The sequence below is a fragment of the Salvelinus sp. IW2-2015 genome, linkage group LG4q.1:29 (genome assembly GCF_002910315.2).
Source record: "Salvelinus sp. IW2-2015 linkage group LG4q.1:29, ASM291031v2, whole genome shotgun sequence".
Taxonomy (NCBI): domain Eukaryota; kingdom Metazoa; phylum Chordata; class Actinopteri; order Salmoniformes; family Salmonidae; genus Salvelinus; species Salvelinus sp. IW2-2015.
In genome coordinates, this window is record NC_036842.1 from 4,552,742 (window position 1) to 4,576,928 (window position 24,187).

Sequence of the window (24,187 nt, forward strand, 5' to 3'; positions counted from 1 at the left end):
AAATTGGCTCCAGTGTGTGTGGATTGTGTGTCCTTGCTTGTGGATTGTTTGGGATTAGGGGCTTAAAAGGGCTTCTTCCATCAAATTGTTAGGGTCTAACTGAAATTAATAAAAAATACAAATGTCACATTTTAAAGTCCATTTTATTGCATTTAGTACACAAAACATTTATGTGATGCACAGTCAATCAAATAAACTTTCGATTTCATTTCATTTTTTTAATAAAACAAGACAATTTTGACAATTTCCGGGGGAAAAAAAGTGCTCACAGGCTATTGTCTCAATAAATACGAGAACATTGAGGTCTTGTCTCCCTTAGTCCCTTTGTAAACACAGGATCCTATTCCTCACTGACTCCACTCCACAGCCAAGACACAAAGTTACAGTTTCACACAATCTCCCTCTCCCCAGGCTGACCAGCCACCAATGTCTATATACACATCATATCCCCAGTCCGCTGTACCACATCTCCATTTCACCCCGTAGAAGTGAAGCTCACAGACTAATTGTAGAAGACAGCAACAAAAACACTGACCTGACATGGATCCTGCACAGACATAAATGATAAATTAGTGACAATACACCTGGTTAGAAAAAGGGTAGGTGTTACATGTAATGTGACATGTATCGTCTTTTAGTCCTTCTTTACAAGTGGAGGAAGATTATCGGGTAACACATTTCAGACCTCCCTCTCTCCTTCTCATACTCAAATGTGATTGTTCAACGTTTAACAGAGGTATGTCAATGCCAAAAGCCTCACCAAGGCTGTTACTGTAAATCTTAATTTTACAATTTGGAGCGTCAAATGATTGAAATATCCATATTATAATAATACATTTATATTTATCATAATCTTTGCTCATGAGGATATGGTGAAAATTTAAAATCACCCCCCCCCCCAAAAAAAAATGTAATTCAATATTTTCACCAGTAAAAATGTAAAGTTACACCTTGCCACTATTTTTTTTAAATCATCCTAATAAATTTGAGTTTTTCGTTTTCTCTGTGAATTGTGGTGTTTCACCTCAGCTGCCTGGAAATTAGTCATAATTCAAAACAACCGTATTAGGGTCGTTCTGTTTGCTTATCACGGATAAGATAAGGCACACAATCTACCCTCATCTGAGGCTTCTATCCTGTACAGAAGGCTGCTGATGACAATGTATTAACGAAGAGCTGATCACCACGTGATCTCAAATAATACCAATACTAACAGCTGTGACTTTTAAAAAAAGAAGTTTGAAGCAGATTCCACAACAAAACTCAGTTATTTCGCATTCCTTCATGGTATCATCATAGAGAGAAAGGAGGGAGGTTTCTTACCTCGGCATCCTCTGTCAAGCCCACAAGTCCAATCCCTTGCCGTTTTTTCCCCCTCATAAGTACATCTTCTGAAATTTGACAGCGCACATGAGGCTGTATTCCTGTTAGCCTGGTCCCGTCACCCCCCATCGGAGGATGGAGAGAGGAGTCCTTTCAGTCCAGCTCTGCACAAGGAGCTCATAGTCTGGTTCAATGTGTCTTGACCATGAATAAGTCCCAGTGAGCAAAAGGAAGGGCTCACATCCTCCATGACAACAGTCAGACTGGCTGTATAATCATAATCCTGTTCGTGGGAAAAGAGTCGATGAGGCTCTCTCTCTTTCGCTCTCTGTCCGAGTGGTTAAGGGTGAGAGGTCAAGAGTAGAGAGCTTCTCAAATCTTGATCCTCTCCTTAAGTCATCTTGCTGATGGGAGGTCAGGATTCAAGGGTCAGAGGTCGGGGGGGGGGGGGGGGGGGGGGGTGGCAGCGGCAGCGTACATTAGTTAGCGGCTGAGGGGTAGCTGGGGCAGCGACATGGCTTGATGGGGGTTCAGGCTCTGTGTTGTTAGAACGGAGAATGGGTGGCCTGGTGGAACAGAAGAGAGGGACACACGTGAAATATTATAACTCAGTTCAGCACAGTATCACGATGGGGGAGCAGTAAAGGAACATACTCAAGCACAGTACAATGTGTTTTATTGTTAGAAAACTTGAACTATTGACACAGCGAAACACAGCCACTACTGAGTAGACAAGGACAAATCCCTCCTCTTTATCGCTCTTCATACCTTTTATCCTTCTTCCTTTATTTTCTCGGAGAGGAGACGTAAGGATGAAAGTACTGAAAAGAGAGTTGGTGAAGCAGAGTAGAGGGCTTTGTGAGGATGTAGTGAAGAGACTAACCAACGTAACACTCACTGTCGATGTATCCGTGCAGGGCCACCATGCGCGCCCTCTCAGGACTGCCAAAGGGGGAGTAATGCAGGTCGTCAGGCAGCGAAGGGGGCATCCGGGACTGGGGGTGGCCTTGTGGGGGTCCGCTGTGCTGGGGGGTATGCTTTTTGTGTCTTGCTCTGCAGTTTTGAAACCAAACCTATGAAAATGCAATGTTACCAGCTGTCATATATATATATATAGCTATATTCTCATTGTTTTACCACCATGAGTCATGTGACACTTAGCATACACTCCAAAGCAACTTACAACTTATTTACATTATTGCTTAGAGACGGCGTGAACGGCCCCTCACCTGTATGACTCTCCTGCTTAGACCCGTCATGTCCGCCAGCTTCTGCAGGGTCTGTGCATCAGGGTTGTTGTCCTGCGCAAACTGAGCCTGCATCACCTGGGAATTGTACATGAGTTATTAGAACTATATGACCTCACCGTCTCAGCGATTTTGACTGTATATTAGCAAATAGTGTAGTATCAGCGTCCAGAAAATGTAATATCACCACAGAGCTAAACAACAACGAGCCCATTGAAATGAATGAGACACCAAAGCACATCTGACGATGTTGCCAACAACGACCATTAGAAAGTTACTAAGACAGAGAGATCATATTCCCCAGCCTATTTGTAAAATAATTCAAATGTATTATTGACTTGTTATTGGAAATAGACATGAGGAGACAGGGACATGTGGTTCCCTACTCTGTGACTTACCTGCAGCTGCTCAGCAGTGAAGGAGGTGCGTGCTCTCTTGGCAGGCTTGGGTTGGCTGTCCTGCTCTGACGGCACTGCCCCCTCCAGAGTGATGCCACTGCCTGAGACACCAGGGCACAGAGACAGGGAGAAAGAAAGGGAGGATAGGGAAGAATGAGAGAAAGACAGAAGAAAAGAGAGGGGAAAAAGCTATATTTAGAGTTTTCCCAGTGAGAATTGTTATCACCACAGTTACATCACAGTGTTATACACTCTTATGTTCCAAAAGGGGTTTTCGGGCTGTCCCCATAGGAGAACCCTTTTTGGTTCCAGGTAGAATTATGTTGGGTTCCATGTAGAACCCTCTGTGTAAAGGATTCTACATGGAACACAAAAGGGTTCTATCTGGAACCAAAAAGGGTTCTACAAAGGGTTCGCCTACGGGGACAGCTGAAGAACCCTTTTAGGTTCTAGATAACACTTTTTTTTGTAGTGTAGTGTATCCTATAGTGTTGTGTAGCTGTATACTATATAAAAGTGTTCACAAACAGTAGGTTATCATTTGGAAAGCAACTTTAGAGAGCAGGTTCTAGAGAGAACACTGAGATAGGACGTTCTAGACTAGTGAACCCACTCAGAGCAGGTTCTAGAGAGCCCAGTGACTCACCGCTCTCGGCAGCTCGTTTGAGGTTCTCCACCATGGTGTCGTAGTGGATCCTGCAGAGCACCTTCTCCTCCACCAGGCCAAACTCTTCCCCCGTGGACAGCTGCCTCTTGCAGGAGAAGCAGGCGAAGCACGCCAGGTGGTAGGCGTTGCCCCTGGCTCGACGCACCCAGTCGCTGGCGTAGATCTGGCGGCCGCACCGGGCACACTTTGTACCGAACTTACTGTGAGAGAGAGAGAGAGAGACAGAGAGAGCTGTGGCATCAATATTCTGCTATAGAGGAGGACAAAACAACTGAATTTTAAAAAACGGTCTATAACCAGACTTGTTATTATGTCAACTTTATGTACAAAATATGACCGTGTTTAAAGCTGAATTGAACTAGTCAAATCCATTAATTTAAATGGATGCACAGTGTGAAAAGCGCGATTCGGACATTCGTACTGGACCTTTAATAAATCAGGTTTCCCCACCTTCCAATGATTTGCAAATAATTAAATAAATGAAGTCTTCCATATATCAACCTTAAAACTTTTTTTACTTTCAACACTTGTTCCACACTGAACCAAAGCAGCTCTTTTGAGGGCACTAACATTACAGATGTGAAGCAGAGCCTGGCTGATTACATGTTCTGGTCTGATTTTAGGGCGAGAGAGAGAAGAGAGAGAAAGACAGAGAGAATCATGCTGATATATATTTTTTTAATAGATAGCCTACTGTAGATCACTTGAAATAATAAAAATTGTTCTGTCAATATTGCAGAATTTGTTTTTTTCTTGTTCAGTCCATCAGTTTACATTATGAGTTGAATGGAAGTGGAGAATTATTTAATTTCAAACTAATAGGTTCACTGAATTACTTGGCCTCGCTATCCGGGCTCCATTTTTGCCAAAGTAAATGTTCCTACCGTCATGATTTTGACATGAAGCATATTTAGCCAATTTTATGTTTTACACCAATATCACAGCTGTTAGCCACGTAAGTATATGCAACGAGGGGCACATATGACAAACTAAAGTCCTATCAATGAAGTACTACATTTAGTTGATCGTTTCTGACTGCCTGACTGTCCTTGTCATAACCTTCATAAAAGAGGCTATTGAGAGATCAGGTGTTAGTTTGTTCGACCTGGACATGTCCAGCCTGTTTAGATCCAGACATTCGGGTTGACCCAGTCAGTGTTTCAGGGGCAGGGCGGGGCCGATGTGGACGGACAGAGAAAGGCTGTACTAATGGTCTGCAGATGGCCCCTAGCCTGACCATCTGTGGGTGTGTCCGCGCTTGCATTCATGCGTGTATGACAAGGAGAGTCGAGTCAGTCTACTAAGAGGAAACGACCCCCGTCTCCAGAGCTCAGAGATCTCTCACATAAACACAGTGACATAAGCATGGTAACAACCCCAAAGGGCTAGAGATGAGGGGTGAAGGGCCAAGTATAAGGGGCTGGGGGAAGCCAATCACCAATCATAGCCGACCAGGCAGGGAGCAGCAGACTGATTTGGTAGAAGGCAGCATCTCCCCGGCTCAATGCCAGGCGTCCCAAATTGCACCCTATTTCCTACACAGCGGCCCTGTAGGCCCTGGTCAAAAGTAGTGCACTATATAGGCAATAGGGTGCCATTTGGGATATCCCAGTTCCAGAATGACGCCATGAGGTTGAGTCGGAGTTCTTATGTGCTTGGCTTCCACGCTCCACTGACTCTAGTGCTGAAAGAGAAGCACTCTGGGATACGTCCACAAAGAAATGACACAACGACGTACTAAGATAGGTCTGAGACTGACTGTACAGACCTGGCTGGCTGGATGTCTCAGCCTCTTCCCTGGGAAAAGGTACTACGGTACACACACACACACACAGTACTACGGTATACACACACACGCACAGTCACACACACACACCTCTCCTTCCCCGGCCCGATCACCTAAAATGCTCTGTTCCAGCTACATCCATTTGAGTTCATAGATAGGACTACTGAATGATGAGGGTAAGGACCGGAGGTACAGTATACACGTCATTATGCAAGAATACACACTGCTCACAACAAAAGCCTATTCAAACTTTGTGAAACCATTCCAGAGTTTATTGTGTACTTTAAACCCGACTATCTATGGCGCTCTTTACTGAGAATACCGCGTGTTGATTAATGATGCATTGTGGAGGACAGTTCAGAAAGAATTGTGGTGGAACAGAACTGTAATCTACCATGACAGCTTGTCTGCCTCAGACTCTACGACACAGCACAGAAGTGTGTGTGTGTCTGTGTGTTGTTTTTTTTTTTGCACGGCATGCACGCATGTGTGTGCATATCATCGTCTTTCTTCATCTTCACTAGCTTTGTAGTTAATTATGCCTTTGTATCAAAAAGCTGGTGTTTATTCTGGGTGTATGCCAATCCCCTATTACCTTTCGGAGGAACATTCTCTCCACAAAGCTTTCCTCCAGCCCTCCTCTCTGCTCCGCTCAGCTCCACATTCATCTACCCACAGCTGAAGAGAAGTATATTCATCCCCAAGATTATTGAGCTTGCACGTATTATTGAAGATGGGCAAATTTCTTATTGAAATGTCCATGTACATTTTCTTCTGCAGATACTATTCTGAAAGCGTTCCAACGTGCATTTCTTTTTTAGTCACCAGTCTGAAATGAAGACCAAAATTACCATTGTATGAGATGTAGGCATATTCTCTTATCCAAACAGGATACTTACCCTATTTCCTACTAGGTAAAAACACCTAATTTCCTCCTAAGTCAGTAAAGGACAGACACATCCTGATGTCCTGAGCCTCAGTGTGTTTGTTTACCTTCCTGACTTCTCCTGTCAGACAATCTGACATCTCAAGAGTCTTTTTCCTTCTACCAGGTCTGGTTTCACTCACGGCATGCTCCTCTCAGTTGCTACGGAGACCTCATCAGTGCCTGGCGGGAAGCAGGCTGGCAGCGGGGCGGGTTGATGAGGACGGCTGAATAGGCTACATACGGCAGCTTCTCGCCCCCCCCCCCAACCTCATACACACACACACGCACACACACACACCTTCCGCCCCCTAGCACCACTGACCGCCCCAACCCCAACGCAGCGGCGAGGACGGCCACTCAGGTTACCGTGTCAGCATCCCAGGGTGCCCCTGATTGGCGGTGCTTTGCAACTTCCTGTGTGGCCTGCGGCTCACGGCAGCTCACGGCTCGCTGTGTTTCTGTTTCGGGGCCTGGCTGACAGAGAGGGTTTAGTTACTACAGCGCCTGCTCTGTCCCATACCCCTCTGCCCCTGCTCTCCACCACCCCCCTTAGGCAGAGTAAACCCACTCTGATTTCCTGCTATTACGCCCCATTACAACAGCTGTCAGTCCAGAGCCAGATGAGAGACTGACACAAATGAGAAATATCTCCTTGTTTTTCTCTCCAGAGCCAGAATGAGGAATGAGTGACGCCCAGCCCTGTCTGGTCCTCAGAACTCCCTCCCTAACCCTTCCTACAGGCCTAGCAAGTCAACTGGTGTTGAAACACCATTGAGGTGGAATGTCAAGCTGCACAGTGGAAAAGGGAGAGAGATTTCAATCCAACCCTCTCTGCAGCAGAGCAATGAATTCAGTTTGACGGTTTTATACACACCTGACCAGTCACTGGTTAAGATCGTTGTAAACAAACGAACTCAGCATATGGGGATGCTTCTGGTCCCAACCACAACAATGCCCCATCATTCATCACTATGGCTTCCATCCATGTCCATTTCACAATACAAAAATCCTCCATGTTTTATTTTAATTGCTGCCCCCACTGGAGGGAATAGAAGTATTTGGGGTTTCAGGGTAAATGGGGACGGGGCCAAGGGAGCCTTATGCTGATATGGGTCACATATAACATTATTATTGTGTAGCAGAATGCACACACAATTTACATGTTGTGAAAAACTTCACCTTAATGACTGACGGCTGGACAAGAGTAAATAACAAAGGTCTTTGTGTGGAAGTAGGCACAGTCAGTTTTACATAAGCAGGTTCCCATGGCAGGCACACACACACACGTGCTCGCACACTGACGCACACACACACAACACACCCGTCGTGGACAGAAAGATCAGGCATTTTCCCTAAGCGCCTTTTGGAACGGGAGGCTCAGAGACATAGTGATCCCTGTGTGTGTGTGTGTGTGTGTGTGTGTGTGTGTGTGTGTGTGTGTGTGTGTGTGTGTGTGTGTGTGTGTGTGTGTGTGTGGTGTATAGTGAATGCACGTGAATGCGTGTGTGCATGCGTGTGTGTTCCTGCGTGTGTCTATGTGTGTGGAGTGTGACATAAATCACATTCAGAAACACGTTGACCCGGACAACACTGGGTGCTGGGCTTGGGGCTTTAATTGCTGGCGATTATAAACCTCAGACCAGTGGCTCTGTATCAGGTTACCATCAGAAAAACACCAGGCAGGCAGACCCAGCTCACAGCTCACTCCTCCTCACAGCTCTGTTCTGTGCTGGTGTTGTTGAACCCTCACAGCAACAGTGCCAGTATGGACCCCATCCCATCCCGCCCCCCACACACATCACACACCCCTAAAGCAGGGTCACTCCCTTCACCTCTCTGACGCAACCACACGCACCTGCACACACGCACACACCTCTCTTTCTGCAGGACCTGTTGCCATCCTCTGAGGGATTGGAGTCAGTGCAGGGAGATGCCACCGTGCCCACTGACTATGACTTTGCCTGTGGTGCTAAACTTTTCACACACATGCACGCACAAGCGAGCGCGCACACACAGACGCACACACTCGTGCACGCACGCATATACAGAGATGCCGCTGTGCCCACTGACTGTCGGGACAAAACCGTTCCCAGGCTCCCTCTCTAGTGCCAAGCTCCCTCTCAAGCTTGGAACCATTAAAGCCCTTTCACTATGTCCACAATAATACGTTAGACAGTCAATCACATTCTGCCTCTAGTTATGTTCCCAACATGCCACCATAGTCTTGTGGTAGCGTCTCAAATGGCACCCTATTCTCTATAGTGCACTACTTTTGACCAGGGCCCATGTGGCTCTAGTCAGTGCACCATTTAGGGGATTTGGTGCCATTTGGCACATAATATTGCGTCAGGAAAAATATATCTTTATGATGTGGAATTATTCCCGAATGAAATAAATAAAACTAGAAACGACCAGTTTAGAATGTTTGGGGGAATTGTGAAGGAGAAATGCTGGAGGTTCTGTGGGTTGCATTGTGTTCAGTGTTGCACTCCTCTTTCCAACAGCAGATGGGCGTATTTCTTACAATAATGGGATTTTAAAAACGTGGCAACGGTTAAGTTCAAACGCTTTTTTTGTTCAAGTTTTTGAATATCTTTTTGAACACCATAAAACTACACGACCCGCATCTCACGTGAGTGAACTTTACCAAAATGTTTCAATCATCTGGAAAACTTTCCATAAATATAAACCAATATGTACATTTGAATATTTCAACCTATCGGCCAGTAAATTAAATTACAGGCAATATTATTCTGCAATTATCTCCTTTTTAAATATACGTCCTTGCTCAGCTGTAAAGCAATTCCCTCTGCAGTTTATTATGAATGGGACAATATCACAATTCTGAGCCAGAAGATTTCAATATAATTAGTTATTAATGACAAACTCCATGTGATATTCTCAGGATGCATACAGTTTTTTTGTATTTTAACTCAGATGAACATTACCTCTAGCTATTAATAAGACGCTATAGTCAGATAGTGTTTCACATTTATCCTGCATTATGAGAGACCATCTCATGGCTCATTTGAGCTTTGCAATCATAGTAGCTCAGTATTGATCATTTTCTCTTGTAAACATATTACATAAGCATTATATTTAAAAGATATACCACGTTTACACTCCCTGCATGTATCTCTGATGGTGTTCATCTATTACTAAAGTCCAGTAAAACATTCTTGGTTGACATTGACTTCTTTTAGTTCTGTAGTCTAAGCCTTGATGCTGATCTGATAAGTACACTCCACGCCCGCATGCGTGGACACAAGTGCCGATGTTCCGATCTCAATAGATACACTGTGCTTCACAGGGACCGGGTCTCTCTGTTAAGGGCTTTAGATGAAACATCTTGTGAAGCATCACTTCAGATTATTAGCCTAACACAGAAAACAAACCTTCTGAGGCAGCAGCTCCTAAAACACAGTATCGACTTTAAAGGGCCAGTCACTTCACATTGACTGGAAATGGATGCGGAGGAGAGGAGGCCTGGCCAATTGAGAGCTTGCATTCAGGCTCTGTGTTGAGTGCTCTGCAATCATGACACGCTGGAGACGCGCATGCTGCATGAGACTTCACAGTTTAGCTTTAGCCGCGGAGTGTTATTCTTACTCTGCAGTGTGTGTGTGTGTGTGTGTGTGTGTGTGTGTGTGTGTGTGTGTGTGTGTGTGTGTGTGTGTGTGTGTGTGTGTGTGTGTGTGTGTGTGTGTGTGTGTGTGTGTGTGTGTGTGTGTGTGTGTGTGCTGTGCGTGTGCGTGCGCGTGTGCGTATGTGCGCGCGTGCGTGGCGTATGTATGTAATTACAGGTATTTTAAAATATTGTGTCAAATGTGTTATATGAATGGAGCTGGAAAATATAAATATATATAAATATAGAATATTATAGAAAATATAACAGCATTGACAGCATTGAAAGCAATTGTGTTTGATGTATATTTTGTGTGTGTTAAATAATGTGGAAAAATATGAAACTATCAAGAAATATAATAGCATTGCATGCAAGCAATGATGAATGGTGTTATTGTGTTATGTGTTATTGTGTGTAGGAACTGTGGAAGTAGTGTGTAACAACATGCTATATGATAATAGCCCAACAAATTGTAGTCTTGGGGTAGCACTGATTAGAATCGTTTACAGTAAGTGTTACTGTGAATATCTTCTCATGTCTACACCTGTTGTGTTCAGCGCATGTCGCAAATACCATTTGATTTTGATTTGATTTCTGTTAGACAATCTCACGAAATCAGTCCAGAGATTAGTCTGGATTTATATTTGGTCATAACTCATACATGTTTTGTTGTATTATTAGATTATATGACAATAGAATAGCAGATAGTATACTACAGTATCATACAAGCATTTCGCTACCACCCCCCCCCCTCCCAATAACACCTGCTAAATGTGTATGCGATTATATAATCAGATTGTCATTATTTGATCTCTCTTTGCTTTTTAAATCAAGAGACAAACTGAGCTGACGATCCATGGACGATGATTTAAAAAGTGTAAACCTGTACAAATTAAGTCGTGTTGTATGTCATAACATCATTATTATTGCTGTGGTATTGGCGTTGTTGTTATCAGGCCTTAGTGGCCTAGGGCTTTTGCAATCGCTTATTGTTTACTATAATTTTTTTAAATATGATTTAATACATTTGTTATTCAAAACTGCAAGGCAAAGAAGCATGGATATTGCGCTTTAAAAAAAAATTACCAGCCAAGTCAGTTATGAACAAATTATTATTTACAATGACGGCCTGGGAACAGTGTCTTGTTCAGGGGCAGAACGACAGATTTTTACCTTGTCAACTCAGGGATTTGATCTAGCAACCTTGCGGTTACTGGCCCAACGCTCTAACCACTAGGCTACCTGCCGCCACATTGATGTCATCTTCATCATTAAATGCGCGTATAATATCCCAGCAATTTATAATTCCTGCAACACACGTCTCACTGCACGCCCCATAACAAAAGCCTATACCAGCAGAATTGCATTTATTTTATAACACCTCAATATTTAGGCCGACGATGTAGCCTCAACAATGGGATTCATAAAAAGTGGCTACGTGGCTAGAGTTAACTCCTACCCTTATTTTGCTTATATGCTTTTGAATACCTTTTTAAACACCAACACATACAATTATGCGCATGGCCACTATCACGCAAAGGAGAGGCAGGTTTTCGTATGGCAGGCGGAAGCAAACATCAATAATATTTTGAAAACAAAGTCAAAAACTTACCCTACCTGAAATAATCCATTTTACAGAAGATCTCTTTGTTTTTGATGTAACAGCTGTTGTGTTGACGTAACGACGTCCGGCAGACAGAACACTCCAGACACCTCACGTGCCAGATCAAGTTATTTACCTGCAAAACAAAACAGTGTTAAAAAAAAGAAGATTAAATAAAAGTAATAATAATCATCATCATCATAGTAATAATAATTATAACAATATGTCTGTATATAGCCTATGTGAAATCAGATTGAATCGGGCAAATTACATTATTTCTCAAATAGTAGCCTAGGCGAAACGATTTAAATTAATGAACACGTCCAATAATAATAACAAAATAAACAACTGTAAAAATAGCATAATTCATGTAGGCTATTATGCACTTTGCAATTGATTTTGTTCCAATAAAAAAACAACATGCATGACTTAGTAGATATTTTGGTGGAGCTACAAAGACAGTAGGACTTTTATAATAAATATGTTTCCCTCTATCCGGTAACTTTCAATTTGATTACGCATGTAAAAAATGTATACAACACGTATGGCCATTGGGCAATTTGACTTCAGCTAGACTGTGCATTCACTCATCAATTGTGCATACATACGCAGACCATGCAAAAGGTTCGAATGTTGTTTGATTTTATTATTGCCTTTAATGTTACAATTATTCCTAAACCTTACAATTCGTTGAAGAATAATTCAAATGTAATGTAAATGTAATTAATATATCTTATAATTGTTTTGTTCTTCTCGATGTTTTCCCGTGTAGCGTAGGCCCAGCCTACCAAGTAAAGGAAACTAATGAAATATGAACATTAAGCTAAACACAAATATTATATTATTACTTCGTTCTCCATATAAGAAAATGGGCCATGTGAAAAATAAAGGGGAAAGTCCTTGCAGCACTAGGCATATAGATTATTAAACAGAAAATATATATTTAGCGAGCTTTGGTGGAGTGGACCATTGGGTCTGTTTTATGAGTGAATTTCAAATTTCTTCTTTATGATCAGCTAATATTACGGCACAAACCCCATACATCAAATAGCATTATGCTATAGGTTTTCTGAATACATTTTTTTTTTAATAGAAGCAAAATGTTCAAATCATTTAAAGATAAATAGCCTACAAAGAATCGATTTCAAAATGAATATAGTTATGCATTTAAAATGAACATGCATCGCTTCCTGATAAAATAGTTTCCACATGTATCGCTTCCATATAAAGACTTAAAAGAAATGGAGCACAGATAGCGGAATAATGATCCCCTTAGTTCGGTAACACACACTTCCTGCAACTCTGCAAAACACTCCCAGCCAGTTGTCTTTACTCCGGAGCACGCAAAGCGAGGCTGGGCGTTGTTCTTGATGTGAATTTGAAAGACAGAAAAACCATAACACGAGGTATGACCCTGGCCTATCTAGGCTACTGTCCTTTCTTTTGTTTTAGAAAAAAGTATTATGTTCAGAACAATGGAGCTTCAGAAGATCAACACTTTAGCCTACTAAATTATTTCATGGTTTCATAATTCGGAGTATGATTTTATTTATATTCGTATTAATATTTAAGGAAGATAATGAAGTCAACGTGGATGTAGCTTGGGCTAAATATATCAAACATGTTAGTAAAGTTGTAAAAACAAAAACAAGTCAAAAGGATTTTTCATATCTATTTTACATTCGCAGAAACATAAATCCTATGCTCGTGCGGTTTTAGCCTTTTCATGACCAATAACGCGCGCACTCGCACCTTGAGAAGGTATCTGTCCAGGATCTCCAAACCACAGCTCGCGCACACGTTCTTCCCGGTGGACGGCACGGAGGAGGCGGTGGAGATAGGCGAGCAGATATACGGGGTAGAGGGGGGACTCGGGGAGGAGCGCGTGTCCTCCCTCTCCATGTTCGATCGGTGCGATTCTCCGTCCGAGTGAGACTGCACGAGAAACAAGTCAAGAATAAGGACATGGATTAAGCGTTAAGCGCATCTGGACCAAAATATTTGAAATGTTACAGCCTATAGGCTACTTCATGACCTAAGTCATGCTTAGCATAGAAAAGCATATTGAGGCTCGCTATCAGGGTCACCATATATGTTGCATAAATACTTGACAGGCAATAGACAACTAATAGCAATAACATGACATTTTACGCATGGCAAAAATTTAAGCTTCAGATGCTATAAAAAATAAACAGCAATGCACACATTGCAAATAATGCATTAAAACGTTTACATAACTTCTCACCATGACGTGTGTGTATTTGGCTTCCACGCAGCGCGAGGCACCCGGTGTACTCTGCGGCGTTTCTGGAGAAATCACCTACAAGACAAGATTCAACGGCAAGTCGAAGTCAACTCGCGGCTAACGTACTATCCATCTCCAGCCATGAAATCCTTGAGAGACATTGCAGCCCTGTAGCTATATAAAGCGTTCAAACAATAACTCCCGATTTGAACCGTTGTGGACTATTTAGGGCCATGCAACAAAAGCTGCCGTTTTAATGAAGCTATTTCAATTTGGATTGATTTTTCTCTGCACTTAACCCATGGCTCTTTAAAGTAATCGTGTTTTCCTCGCAATCCAGGGAACCGAAAAAAAACTACCTGCAATTACAAATAGCTTGAAATGCTCACGATAAGAGGAGACCCGGAGTGTCAATTTCAACTGTCAATCAGAAAAGGCAACGGGCCACCCAAAGAATGGCAAATTTGATTTTTAATGGCACTAATTAAAATCTAATTCTTCTCTGGCGAATTGGCATGTTGAAGAGGGTGGACTGCAAATCACACTTCATAATAGACGCGATTGTCTCTTCATGGCGCGAGGCGCAGCTGATCTTTGTACACAACCAGTGATTCTTATGATATCAATTTAAGACACATAAAAACAGTTGCAGTTAAGAAAGCAACATGATGACAGCAGATAGATGACCAGTAGGATCCTAGTGTAGTCTATACAATGGTATCAACCAATACTATGTGGGTATCTTAGACATGCATGCTAAACCAGAAAGCAATCTTTCATTTCCAAATGATTTTTACGCATATATTTTACGCATAGGCTATTATTGTAGGCTATTGTTTTCTTCACATTACCTGTTTTGAGGGAATTCCTTCGGATAAAAACTTATTTCCCTCTGGTAGAGGGGCCAAAACCTCATTTTTCCAATACATGAACGCACTTGGGATTCTGATAGAACGTAAGTCGAGTTCCCTTCCCTTCCCAAGCTCCGAGTTTGAACTGATTTCACTTTCATGCAAAAAAAAGATGAGCATCTATTGTATTCTCCGTGCCATGGATTTGCAGGGTTAATACACGTCTTGTTTTGAACCCACGGCGTGTTCTACTTCTACCCACGATCGATGCAACGGCCTCCCAGCACACATGCGATATAAAACATGAGAAACAGTTATGGTATCTATATGAGGAAGCTCGTGGGTGTTGCGGACGGACGACCAAGTGGAGGTTGCTCTTCAGAACGTCATATTTAGAACACTTAGAAAATGCTTCCTTCCCTTTTTTTCCCTCAGTTAGGGATGGAATTGCTGACTACAGGAAGTAGATGGGTTGGCAGGTTTGCTCGAGATCTGCGAGAACGCGAGACACAACTAGTGAGTGCAGGTTAGGGTACCGTCTCTCCAAGCGCAATTCGTCTGAAGTGAAAGTTTAGTTGCGCTCCAGGATTGGAGGGGGGAGGGTAAACTTGTTGTATTATGGCTGCGAATAGGGTACGGTTCATGGACACCAATTTTCTGACACAGCACCGCTATAATTGAGTTTTGGCACTTGGCAATTTCTGTTATGGGTCATAATAAATAACCTATTTCCAAATTAAAGTAAGTCTGATGTTGGATAATGTGGGTTCAAGTCAATACTTTATGATTTAGGTTTAATTGAAAACAACTATTTAGGTGTTGAATAGTTCCTTTCAATGTGTGTTTATTATTACATATTTACATGAGCCTATTATTTCTGCATTCCACACACAAACCATCATAGAAAACAAAGTCTCTCTGGAAATGATTTAACTGGCTATCTTTCTTGTTAAGTGATTCTAAAGAAGACAGTCATTAGAAACATAGCACTTCATCGAATCATGTTTTTACCATTTGCATAATTGCAACATAATTATGCACCATAAAGGTTTATTAAGGTTAAATTATTCATGCTATAAATGTATTATTTTGGATTCTTTCACTTAATCGAGACTATAGGCGATAAGATTTTAAACGAGACACACAAAATAAAGGTAGTTTATTTACAGTTCAATTTTATTGTTAGGCCTCTAATGTCAATGTATTATTATTATTTGATACCTTGACTATAATAGATATTAATATTAGGGATTGTTTCTTATATACGATTACTGAAGGATTAAAATCTCAACGGAAAAGTTTGATTCTGCAAGAGGATCTATTGAAAATTTGACACAAAATAAACATGACATCTAATTCTCACCCCAAATATGGGCTTTCTAGGACCTTGAAGACAATATGCTTGTCTCATTGACTCATGATAATCCTAAAAACGCATAGGCCTATCTATCACAGCATCAAAAATACCAACTAGCAGTCATTTATTTAATAATGACTGAAACGATGGATAATCAGGTCATCCTATGATTTCCAATATACAGACTACTATCTTGAGACCCGCGCGAGTAACTGGAACTTTGGCAGTAAATATGTCACGCGCGGATCTCCCCTTCAAAATGAGAACCATGTTGAATACTACCAAGACTTTGTGATTTCCCGGAAGCTGTTTCAATCATATCAGTTTGTAGCTATGTCACTGTAAAAACATGTTCAATTCACAGGAAGATTGCTTAATAAATCATATTGAAAAATGTTGCAAAAGGTCAAATATTCTGAGGTAGGCCTACTCTTTTTCTTACCATTCAGGTTGCAGGCAGAGTAACCATGCACAACTCATGTGGGCATCGATCAGACGCCCACATTTCAGGTGCTTGCAACACATTTAATGGGAGCGGGGTGAAGAAGCTCAATGTGATATCAAGCTAATTTCTTGATTGAAGAACATTCTATTAGCGTATTTTTATTAGTCAGACTATGAGGACTGTTATTTTATAATCCTCGTTGAAGATGGAGATATACCGTGCACAACATCGCTGAGGAGTGGTAAATAGATATAGAAATCGCCTGCTCTAGTTGAACCAGATTCTTCTAAACATTTGGCAGATCTACAAATTATGGGATACATAAAATAGCCATGTAAAAACTTCAAAAACAACACGTAGACAACAATATAGGGCGGTATATTTACATTGAAATAAAAAAATACAAATATTATTTGTTTTCAAAGACAATTTTATGATTGAACAATGTCATCTACGAGTTGAGTTGCAATGTCGTTTACTGGGTGTCATAGCATAAATAAAAAGTTATAATTGTCCAAAGTTGCTCAACATTCTCCACTTTTGATGGCCCTCAAATCACACTCAAACATAGCCAAATATGTGTTATGAATAAAATACATTTAGCGTAACCTTCTTTGATCACAAGAAACACAGAATGGTGACAACCACTCAGTTTTAAAATACATGATTTTATGCCTTGCCTTCTTTTTTGTTACAGACCAACATGATAATGTTGGTCTGTAGCTAATGATAACAAGTGACTCAGAGCATGTGGGGAACATATTATACTGTATTAGTCCACTACATCAGGTCAAATTGGAATTATGAAGGGTAATAATGTCAAACTCCCAACACTGAACGGCAAAGACAGAAATGAAACATTAAAATAACAATGTATTTGAAAAAAATCCAAACAGAAAAACAATAGTAAGACAAATGGAAGGTGTGATATTCTACACATCATACAATACATATAGCCATTGAAAATAGTTTTGGCTGAAGTTGTAGAAAAGTAGATTACAAAAAAAAAAAAAACCTTCCTTGAAAAAAAATTATAATTCCTCTTCCAAGTAAGAATACACACAATAGGAAAAAATTTAAATGGCTTGTTGCGCCATCTGTCCAAACCTGAAGTCATACAGTTTGGTGGCCTGACTCCCACTATAGCCTGGTCCCAGATCTTTTTGTGCTCTTGCCAACTCCATTGCAGTCATTGTCAATGAGTGACAAGGAGTTGGGATAATAGCACAAACAGATTGGCATCATCAGGCAACTCCCACAACACTACAGTGTAACAATAATTTAACAATCTGAGCATATTCCATATATACGTTTGCATCATGGTAATGTTAATTAGCACTTCAATTGTCTTGGAATCTGTTAACGTATTACAGGAGACCGCTGTAGAGGAAGTCACTGAGCCAGTCAGGTATTGGTAAGGTTGCAAAATTCCAGTAACTTTGTCAAAATTCCCAACTTTTCCAGAAATCCTGGTTGGACGATTCCAGATGTCCTGCTTATTCCCTTCTGATATTGGGAATCTCCGAACACTGGGAATCTTCAAACAAGGAATTCTGGAAAGCCTGGGAGTTCGGGGAAAGTTAACGGGGAAATTTTGCAAGCCTAGGTGTTGGATGTTCTGTCCCCTGTGTGTCATCTCCTGAACTTGCGGAAGGGTCTGCTGTAAGGCTGTTGGCGTTTCTTCTCCGGAGGCTTGTTGTACATGTAGGCTGAGGGGCCCTGGTACTCCTCGTCTGGGTTCTCCTCCATCATCTGAAGCTTGGCCTCGATCGCACGAATCTTCGCACTCGTACTTTGTATGGGAGGGAGAAGAAGAGAGAGTGAGTGGGTAGGAGAGAGCAAGAGAGGGAGAGAGTGCGACTGCGAGAGAGCTATAGAGTGAGTGACTGAGTGAGTGGGGAAGTAAACAAGGGAGAGCGAGGGGGGGGGGGTGCAGCAGGAATAAAGAAAGAAAAAAAGGAAACTCTTCCTTCTCTTCCTCCACACTGACTGGTCTATGGTTGGTGAGTTTGTGTTATTGAAGTTTATGGTAAATGAAATGAAATGCACTTTCCTGAGGACTCTCCCTTCAAGGACAATTTAGCTTTTTTACAAACAAATCTACATTTTTGATGAAAATGGCATGTTATAGAAGGTTCCAGACACTTTGGTTGTGCAATTTTCACTTGTTTTTGAGAAACTTACCCGCACCAAATATGTCCTTTTGAAATGCTCTCAGCAAGGTTCGTACAGACAGTGACAAGTCAAATTCAAGGACTTTTAAGTACTTTTTCAAGCACTAATATTTATTTTCAAGGACCATCAATTTGTAATAGTTCCTATTATGCAATTGTTTCTAGTCACCACCAGATGGCAGTATATTGCCACAACCAGATGAAAAAAAACAACTTACTATTCATCACTACCTCCCTTACAAGTTTTACTCAATATTACATTTCACTACTTATTTATTACATACATACATGAGTGGTAAGTCAGTACTGATGACGTTGACTGATTTCCTTATATGAACTGTAACTCAATATTTTAGTTCAATGTACATGATAACAATATTAAATTGTCTTTATATTTAAATGGTCTTTATATTTCACAAAATCTTAGGTCCCACAGGCTGTCCCAACACAATGACAAGAAAGTGAATTCTAACGGTGTAAAAGGCCCCTAGTTGACTCTAAAATGTTGTATTCTAGACCCATTTGAAGAGAAACAAGTTATTCATGTGTTTGATAAGATTAAAGATTCTCTCAGGGGATCCTATTTACATTTTAAAGAACCCCACATGGGTCCCCGACCCCAAGTTTGGGAACCACTGTAATACTAACCTCTCTCCCTGCTTGCTTCAATGCTTCCTCTCTCTGTGTATCTCCTTTGCGTCCTTCATTGCAGCCTCCATTCAACGTTAGCTTCTAACCTCATCCTTCTAGCCATAGCTCGCTACCAGATTATCAACAAGAGCACTTGAGCTACATAGCTAGCAAGACATCTGACTGAAATATCAGCGACTATTTACCAGATGTACACTCGTTCTCCGAGTCAGGGAGTTTTTGTTTGGGGGATGTCTGTTGACACAGCCGAGTTTCCCGTAGGACAGAGAGGTGGATGAATATGCTGCTAACAAGGCAAATCCGGGGGAGCAGGCGAACATAACGAGCATACATTAATAGTTTGCAATTAGAACGCAGATCAAGAAGGCTTCTGAGCGTTGATCAACGCTGGGAATGCAATTATAAGTGCGTAAAGTATAATTAACAAAATAAAAACGTGAGTAAATGCTATTTCACAAATAAAAAGGTGCGTAAATGGCATTTACGTGCGTTTACCCTCTACTACATCCCTGGTTGGGTCTGGCAAAACCCCTTCATAAACGTCAATATCCTGCCAGGCAGGATTTAATCTACATTTTAGCTCTCGATGTGACGTTTGGTGGTGCCTAATCAGTCAGTTCTGTACCTGCCTGGCTGAGTGGCAGTGTGGGTGGAATATCTGAGTTTGCCTGGCAACCAGAGCGCGAAACACATGAGGAAATAGAACTCTGTAGTCTGCCTGGAAATTAATTTGTAACACCAATGCATTTTTCATATTAACATATTCGAAGTACTAACTTGAGAAAATTCTTATTTTCAAGGTGTACTTGAATTTCAGAGTGCCAAAATAAGCACCTTGTGTGAACCCTGTCTCAGTACAGTGGTGGTCTTTAGATGTAGACCATATGAAATTGTGTCATTCCGAACTTTGTCCTCAATGTTATATTCCATTTATTTGCGACTCGAGCGATACCTCGCCGTCCATTCGAGCAGAAGGCTACACAGACAATTGAACAGGAGTAACAGCTCGAGTCGCAGAAAATGGAATTCAATGTTGCGGATAAAGTTTGGAATGACAATTTCATGTGTACAACATCTAAAAGACCTGCATGACTATAATGACAGCATTTCTAAAAGTATTTGGGTGTTTTGGAGTATTTGTTCATGTTTTTCAAAACCCCCGTACTAGACAACAAGGATGACGAAGTGAATCGCTGGTTGGGGTAAGTTTCTAAAAAATAAGTGAAATCGCAAAAAGAAAGTGTCTGGAACCTTCTATAACATGCCATTTACATCAACAATTGAGATTTTGTTGTAAAATAGCAAAGTTCTCTTTTAAAGTCCATCTTAGACATGGTTGTTTCATCAATAAAATAAGTGTTGCATTTGAGCTCACGAGGGCATTTGTTTTTATAAATGCTACTTTCCACTTTTAAAAAAATGTATAAACCCACCTCAACCACACTCCAGTACTCCTGCACACTGACTACGGTACTGACACTGACCTGTATATACTGGCATTCTCGTGTTTCTTTAACTCGCATCGTAGTTCTTGTGGGGTTTTATTCGTACTTACATGTTTTATTCTATTTTTCTATTATTATCTACACACACACACAAAAGTATGTGGACACCCCTCAAATTAGTGAATTCGGCTTTTTCATATATATATATATATATATATTTTTTTTACCTTTATTTAACTAGGCAAGTCAGTTAAGAAGAAATTCTTATTTACAATGACGGCATACCCCGGCCAAACCCTAACGACGCTGGGCCAATTGTGCGTCGCCCTATGGGACTCCCAATCATGACCGGTTGTGATCCAGCCTAGAATCGAACCAGGGTCTGTAGTGACGCCTCTAGCACTGAGATGCAGTGCCGTAGACTGCTGCGCCCGTATTTCAGCCACACCCGTTGAAAACAAAACTAAAATGACAACAGTGGAGAGGCAAACTTGGCTGAGAGGACTGGCAGATGAGTTATAGGGTAATTAGGCTCCCTCAGCAAAGTATCTGACTAAAATAATATATTAGAGAATCTGAGTAATCCACCATTATAGCACTTTAAACATTTTTAGTATAACATGTTTACCAGGTGGCCAGAGCTTACTCATGGGCTAATATTTGCCCTGAACATTATGATAGAGACATACATTTTATATTGAAAGCCCCAACAACTAGATACGGTACATTTGGAAAGTATTCAGACCCCTTGACTTTTCCCACATTTTGTTACGTTACAGCCTTATTCTAAAATGGATTAAATAAAAAATGTCCCTCATCAATCTACACACAATACCCCATAATGATAAAGTGAAAACAGTTTATTTTTGCAAATGTATAAAACATTTTCTTTTAAAGTGGCCTCCATCATTCTTAAATGGAAGAAGTTTGGAACCACAAAGACACTCACTAGCCGCCTGGCCAAAGTGAGCAATTGGGTGGCCTTGGTCAGGGAGCTGACCAACAACCCGATGGTCACACTGACAGTTTCTGGCCAGACGGAAGCCACTCAGTAAAAGGCACATGACAGCCCAGTGTTTGCTAAAGGACTCTCAGACCATGAGAAACAAGATTCTTTGGTCTGATGAAACCAAGATTGAACTCTTTGGCCTGAATGCCAAGCGTCATGTCTGGAAGAAACCTGGCATTGCTACGATGAAGCATGGTGGTGGCAGCATCATGCTGTGGGGATGTTTTTTAGCAACAGAGACTGGGAGACTAGTCAGGATTGAGGGAAAGATGAACGGAGCAAAGTACAGAGAGATCCTTGATGAAAACCTGCTCCAGATTGCTCAGGACCAAGACAACACAGGAGTGGCTTCGGGACAAGTCTCAATGTCCTTGAGTGGCCCAGCCAGAACCCGATCGAACATCTCTGGAGAGACCTGAAAATAGCTTTGCAGCGACGCTCCCCATCCAACCTGACAGAGCTTGAGAGGATCTGCAGAGAAGAATGGGAGACACTCCCCAAATACAGGTGTGCCAAGCTTGTAGCGTCATACACAAGAAGACTCGAGGCTGTAATCGCTGCCAAAGGTGCTTCAACAAAGTACTGAGTAAAGGGTCAGAATACTTATATAAATGTGATATCAAATGTATTAAAAATAAAAATAAAAAAAATGTCGAAACCTGTTTTTGCTTTGTCAATATGGGGTATTGTGTGTAGATTGATGAGGGAATATCACCGTATTGTTGGGAAAGAGCACTCGGTAAGAAATTCACCTTGTGCACGTGGTGATTCAACTTTGAAACTTTCTCTATAAATATTTTCTTAACTCCATTTCTTGAACTGCATTGTTGGTTAAGGGCTTGTATTTGGGGCATATGACAAATGAAATTTGATTTGATCATCACTATCTTGTTTTGATGACGAAGGTGAGGAGCGTCGTGTAAAATACATTGCAGTACATATTTTGCTGGTCTATCGCACGTGCAATTATGGCCGATGGGAAAAACAGTGTCCGTAGTCGGTAGTAACTTCTTTGTTGTTATAATATCGCAAATGGACGTGGCAGTGTCACCATTAAGGATTCCAGCTTTTAAATACATTTAAGTTAGACTTTTAGGTGTTGATCATGAGTTCATGAGTCTAATATACACCCTAATCTGGTATATCATACTGTAATTCATAGGCTTCTAAAATAGTGTAGGGAGGGAGGGGAGGAGGGTGAGTGAACTATGAAGGGAGAGTCAGAGAGGGAGGAGGGGCAGAGAGACAGATTGGACCAACCTGAGATTGGTTGGTAAGTCTAGTTCTGCACTGCAGGACGGCTCCAGGCTGGCAGGACCATTCTTATCCCCTCTGAAACCCTCAAACCTCTGAAAGAGAGAGACAAAGAGAGAGAGAGAGACAAAGAGAGAGAGATAGAGAGACAGAGAGAGAGACAGAGAGAGAGAGAGACAGAGAGAGAGAGCGACAGAGAGAGAGAGCGACAGAGAGAGGAGGCAGCGACAGAGAGAGGAGAGACAGAGCGACAGAGAAAGAGAGAGCGACAGAGAAAGAGAGCGACAGAGAAGAAGAGAGCGACAGGAGAAGAGAGCGACAGAGAGAGAGATAGACAGAGACAGAGAGAACAGAGAGAGAGAGACAGAGAGAGAGAGACAGAGAGGACAGAGAGAGAGACGAGAGAGAGAGAGAGACAGAGAGAGAGAGACAGAGAGGACAGAGAGAGAGAGAGACAGAGAGAGAGAGAGACAGAGACAGAGAGAAACAGATAGAGAGAAACAGAGAGAGAGAGAGAAAGAGAGACAGAGAGAGGGAGAAAGAGAGACAGAGAGAGACACAGAGAGACACAGAGAGAGAGACAGAGAGACAAACAAACAGAGATACAAAAACAAAAGCAAGGAAAAGAACATCTGTGAGACATGTAAGTAAAGTAACATAGGACATGATGAGGTATAAGGAGAGTTTCTAGAGAATGAACTGCAACTTCCTCCCACATGGCTGGCTGCTGAGCAGAACATGAGCTGGTAACCACAGATGGAGCAGAGCTTTGGGGCCAGCTAGCTTACGGTAGGTTGCCTACAGTCGCACCATGGTTGGACCAGGTAACCAGAGCGGAGCCCGTTTAGATTACGGTTGCACCATGGAGGGACCAGGTCACTCCGTTTGTCTGCTGCTGCTTTTGGTCAAATCCCCTCACTGGCATTGTGATGCCCTTTTCTGAGGCATTGTGGGGAAGGTGAACGGCACAGCAATATAACTGTGCATTCATTCCTCTCAAAAACCGCCCCTCAGAACTTCCCCAACGTGAGTGATGCAATGTGAACCTGTAGAGAGAAGAACGAAAAAACACATCAACATACAAGAAAAAAAGACTCATATTAGACTTACCAGGTCTAGTAATCAGTTAGGATCAATAGGATGCATTTTTAATAAGCGGGTTCAAAAAGCATCGTGTTG

General features: G+C 41.7%; 2 protein-coding genes across 7 annotated transcripts in view; both read right to left on the reverse strand.

Annotated features, from left to right (window-relative positions):
- Window positions 1-124: 124 nt before the first annotated feature.
- lhx6a (LIM homeobox 6a) lies at window positions 125-15,195 on the reverse strand. Of its 2 annotated transcripts, none has more exons than XM_023983423.2 (9): window positions 14,674-15,195; window positions 13,823-13,897; window positions 13,330-13,512; window positions 11,592-11,713; window positions 3,615-3,835; window positions 2,969-3,069; window positions 2,553-2,648; window positions 2,207-2,396; window positions 125-1,889 (listed from the first exon to the last, which is right to left on the reverse strand). In XM_023983423.2, the coding sequence occupies exons 1-9, from the start codon at window positions 14,851-14,853 to the stop codon at window positions 1,807-1,809; spliced, it is 1,251 nt and encodes a 416-aa protein (XP_023839191.1). In that variant the 5' UTR covers window positions 14,854-15,195; the 3' UTR covers window positions 125-1,806. The 2 variants fall into 2 exon arrangements, with proteins under 2 accessions (XP_023839191.1, XP_023839192.1); XM_023983424.2 differs by having other exon boundaries at window positions 2,222-2,396; window positions 14,674-15,193.
- A 1,641-nt stretch (window positions 15,196-16,836) lies between these two features.
- The window catches only part of rbm18 (RNA binding motif protein 18), a 28,863-nt gene continuing 21,512 nt past the window's right edge, over window positions 16,837-24,187 (reverse strand). For all 5 annotated transcript variants that reach the window (XM_023983428.2, XM_023983426.2, XM_023983427.2 and 2 more), the window contains exons 5-6: window positions 23,015-23,103; window positions 16,837-18,267 (exon numbers count right to left, since the gene is read on the reverse strand). In XM_023983428.2, the coding sequence (XP_023839196.1) occupies window positions 18,108-18,267; window positions 23,015-23,103 (249 nt within the window). In that variant the 3' untranslated portion in view covers window positions 16,837-18,107. The remainder of the gene's footprint in view (window positions 18,268-23,014; window positions 23,104-24,187) is intronic.

Bases quoted from the DNA above. Each gene is read 5' to 3' on its own strand.
- lhx6a (XM_023983423.2), bottom strand. From the start codon at position 14,853: ATGCTCATCTTTTTTTTGCATGAAAGTGAAATCAGTTCAAACTCGGAG. The intron at 13,898-14,673 runs GTAATGTGAAGA...CTTGTCTTGTAG, and splicing joins AAGGAATTCCCTCAAAACAG to GTGATTTCTCCAGAAACGCC. The intron at 2,649-2,968 runs GTAAGTCACAGA...TACAATTCCCAG, and splicing joins TCACTGCTGAGCAGCTGCAG to GTGATGCAGGCTCAGTTTGC.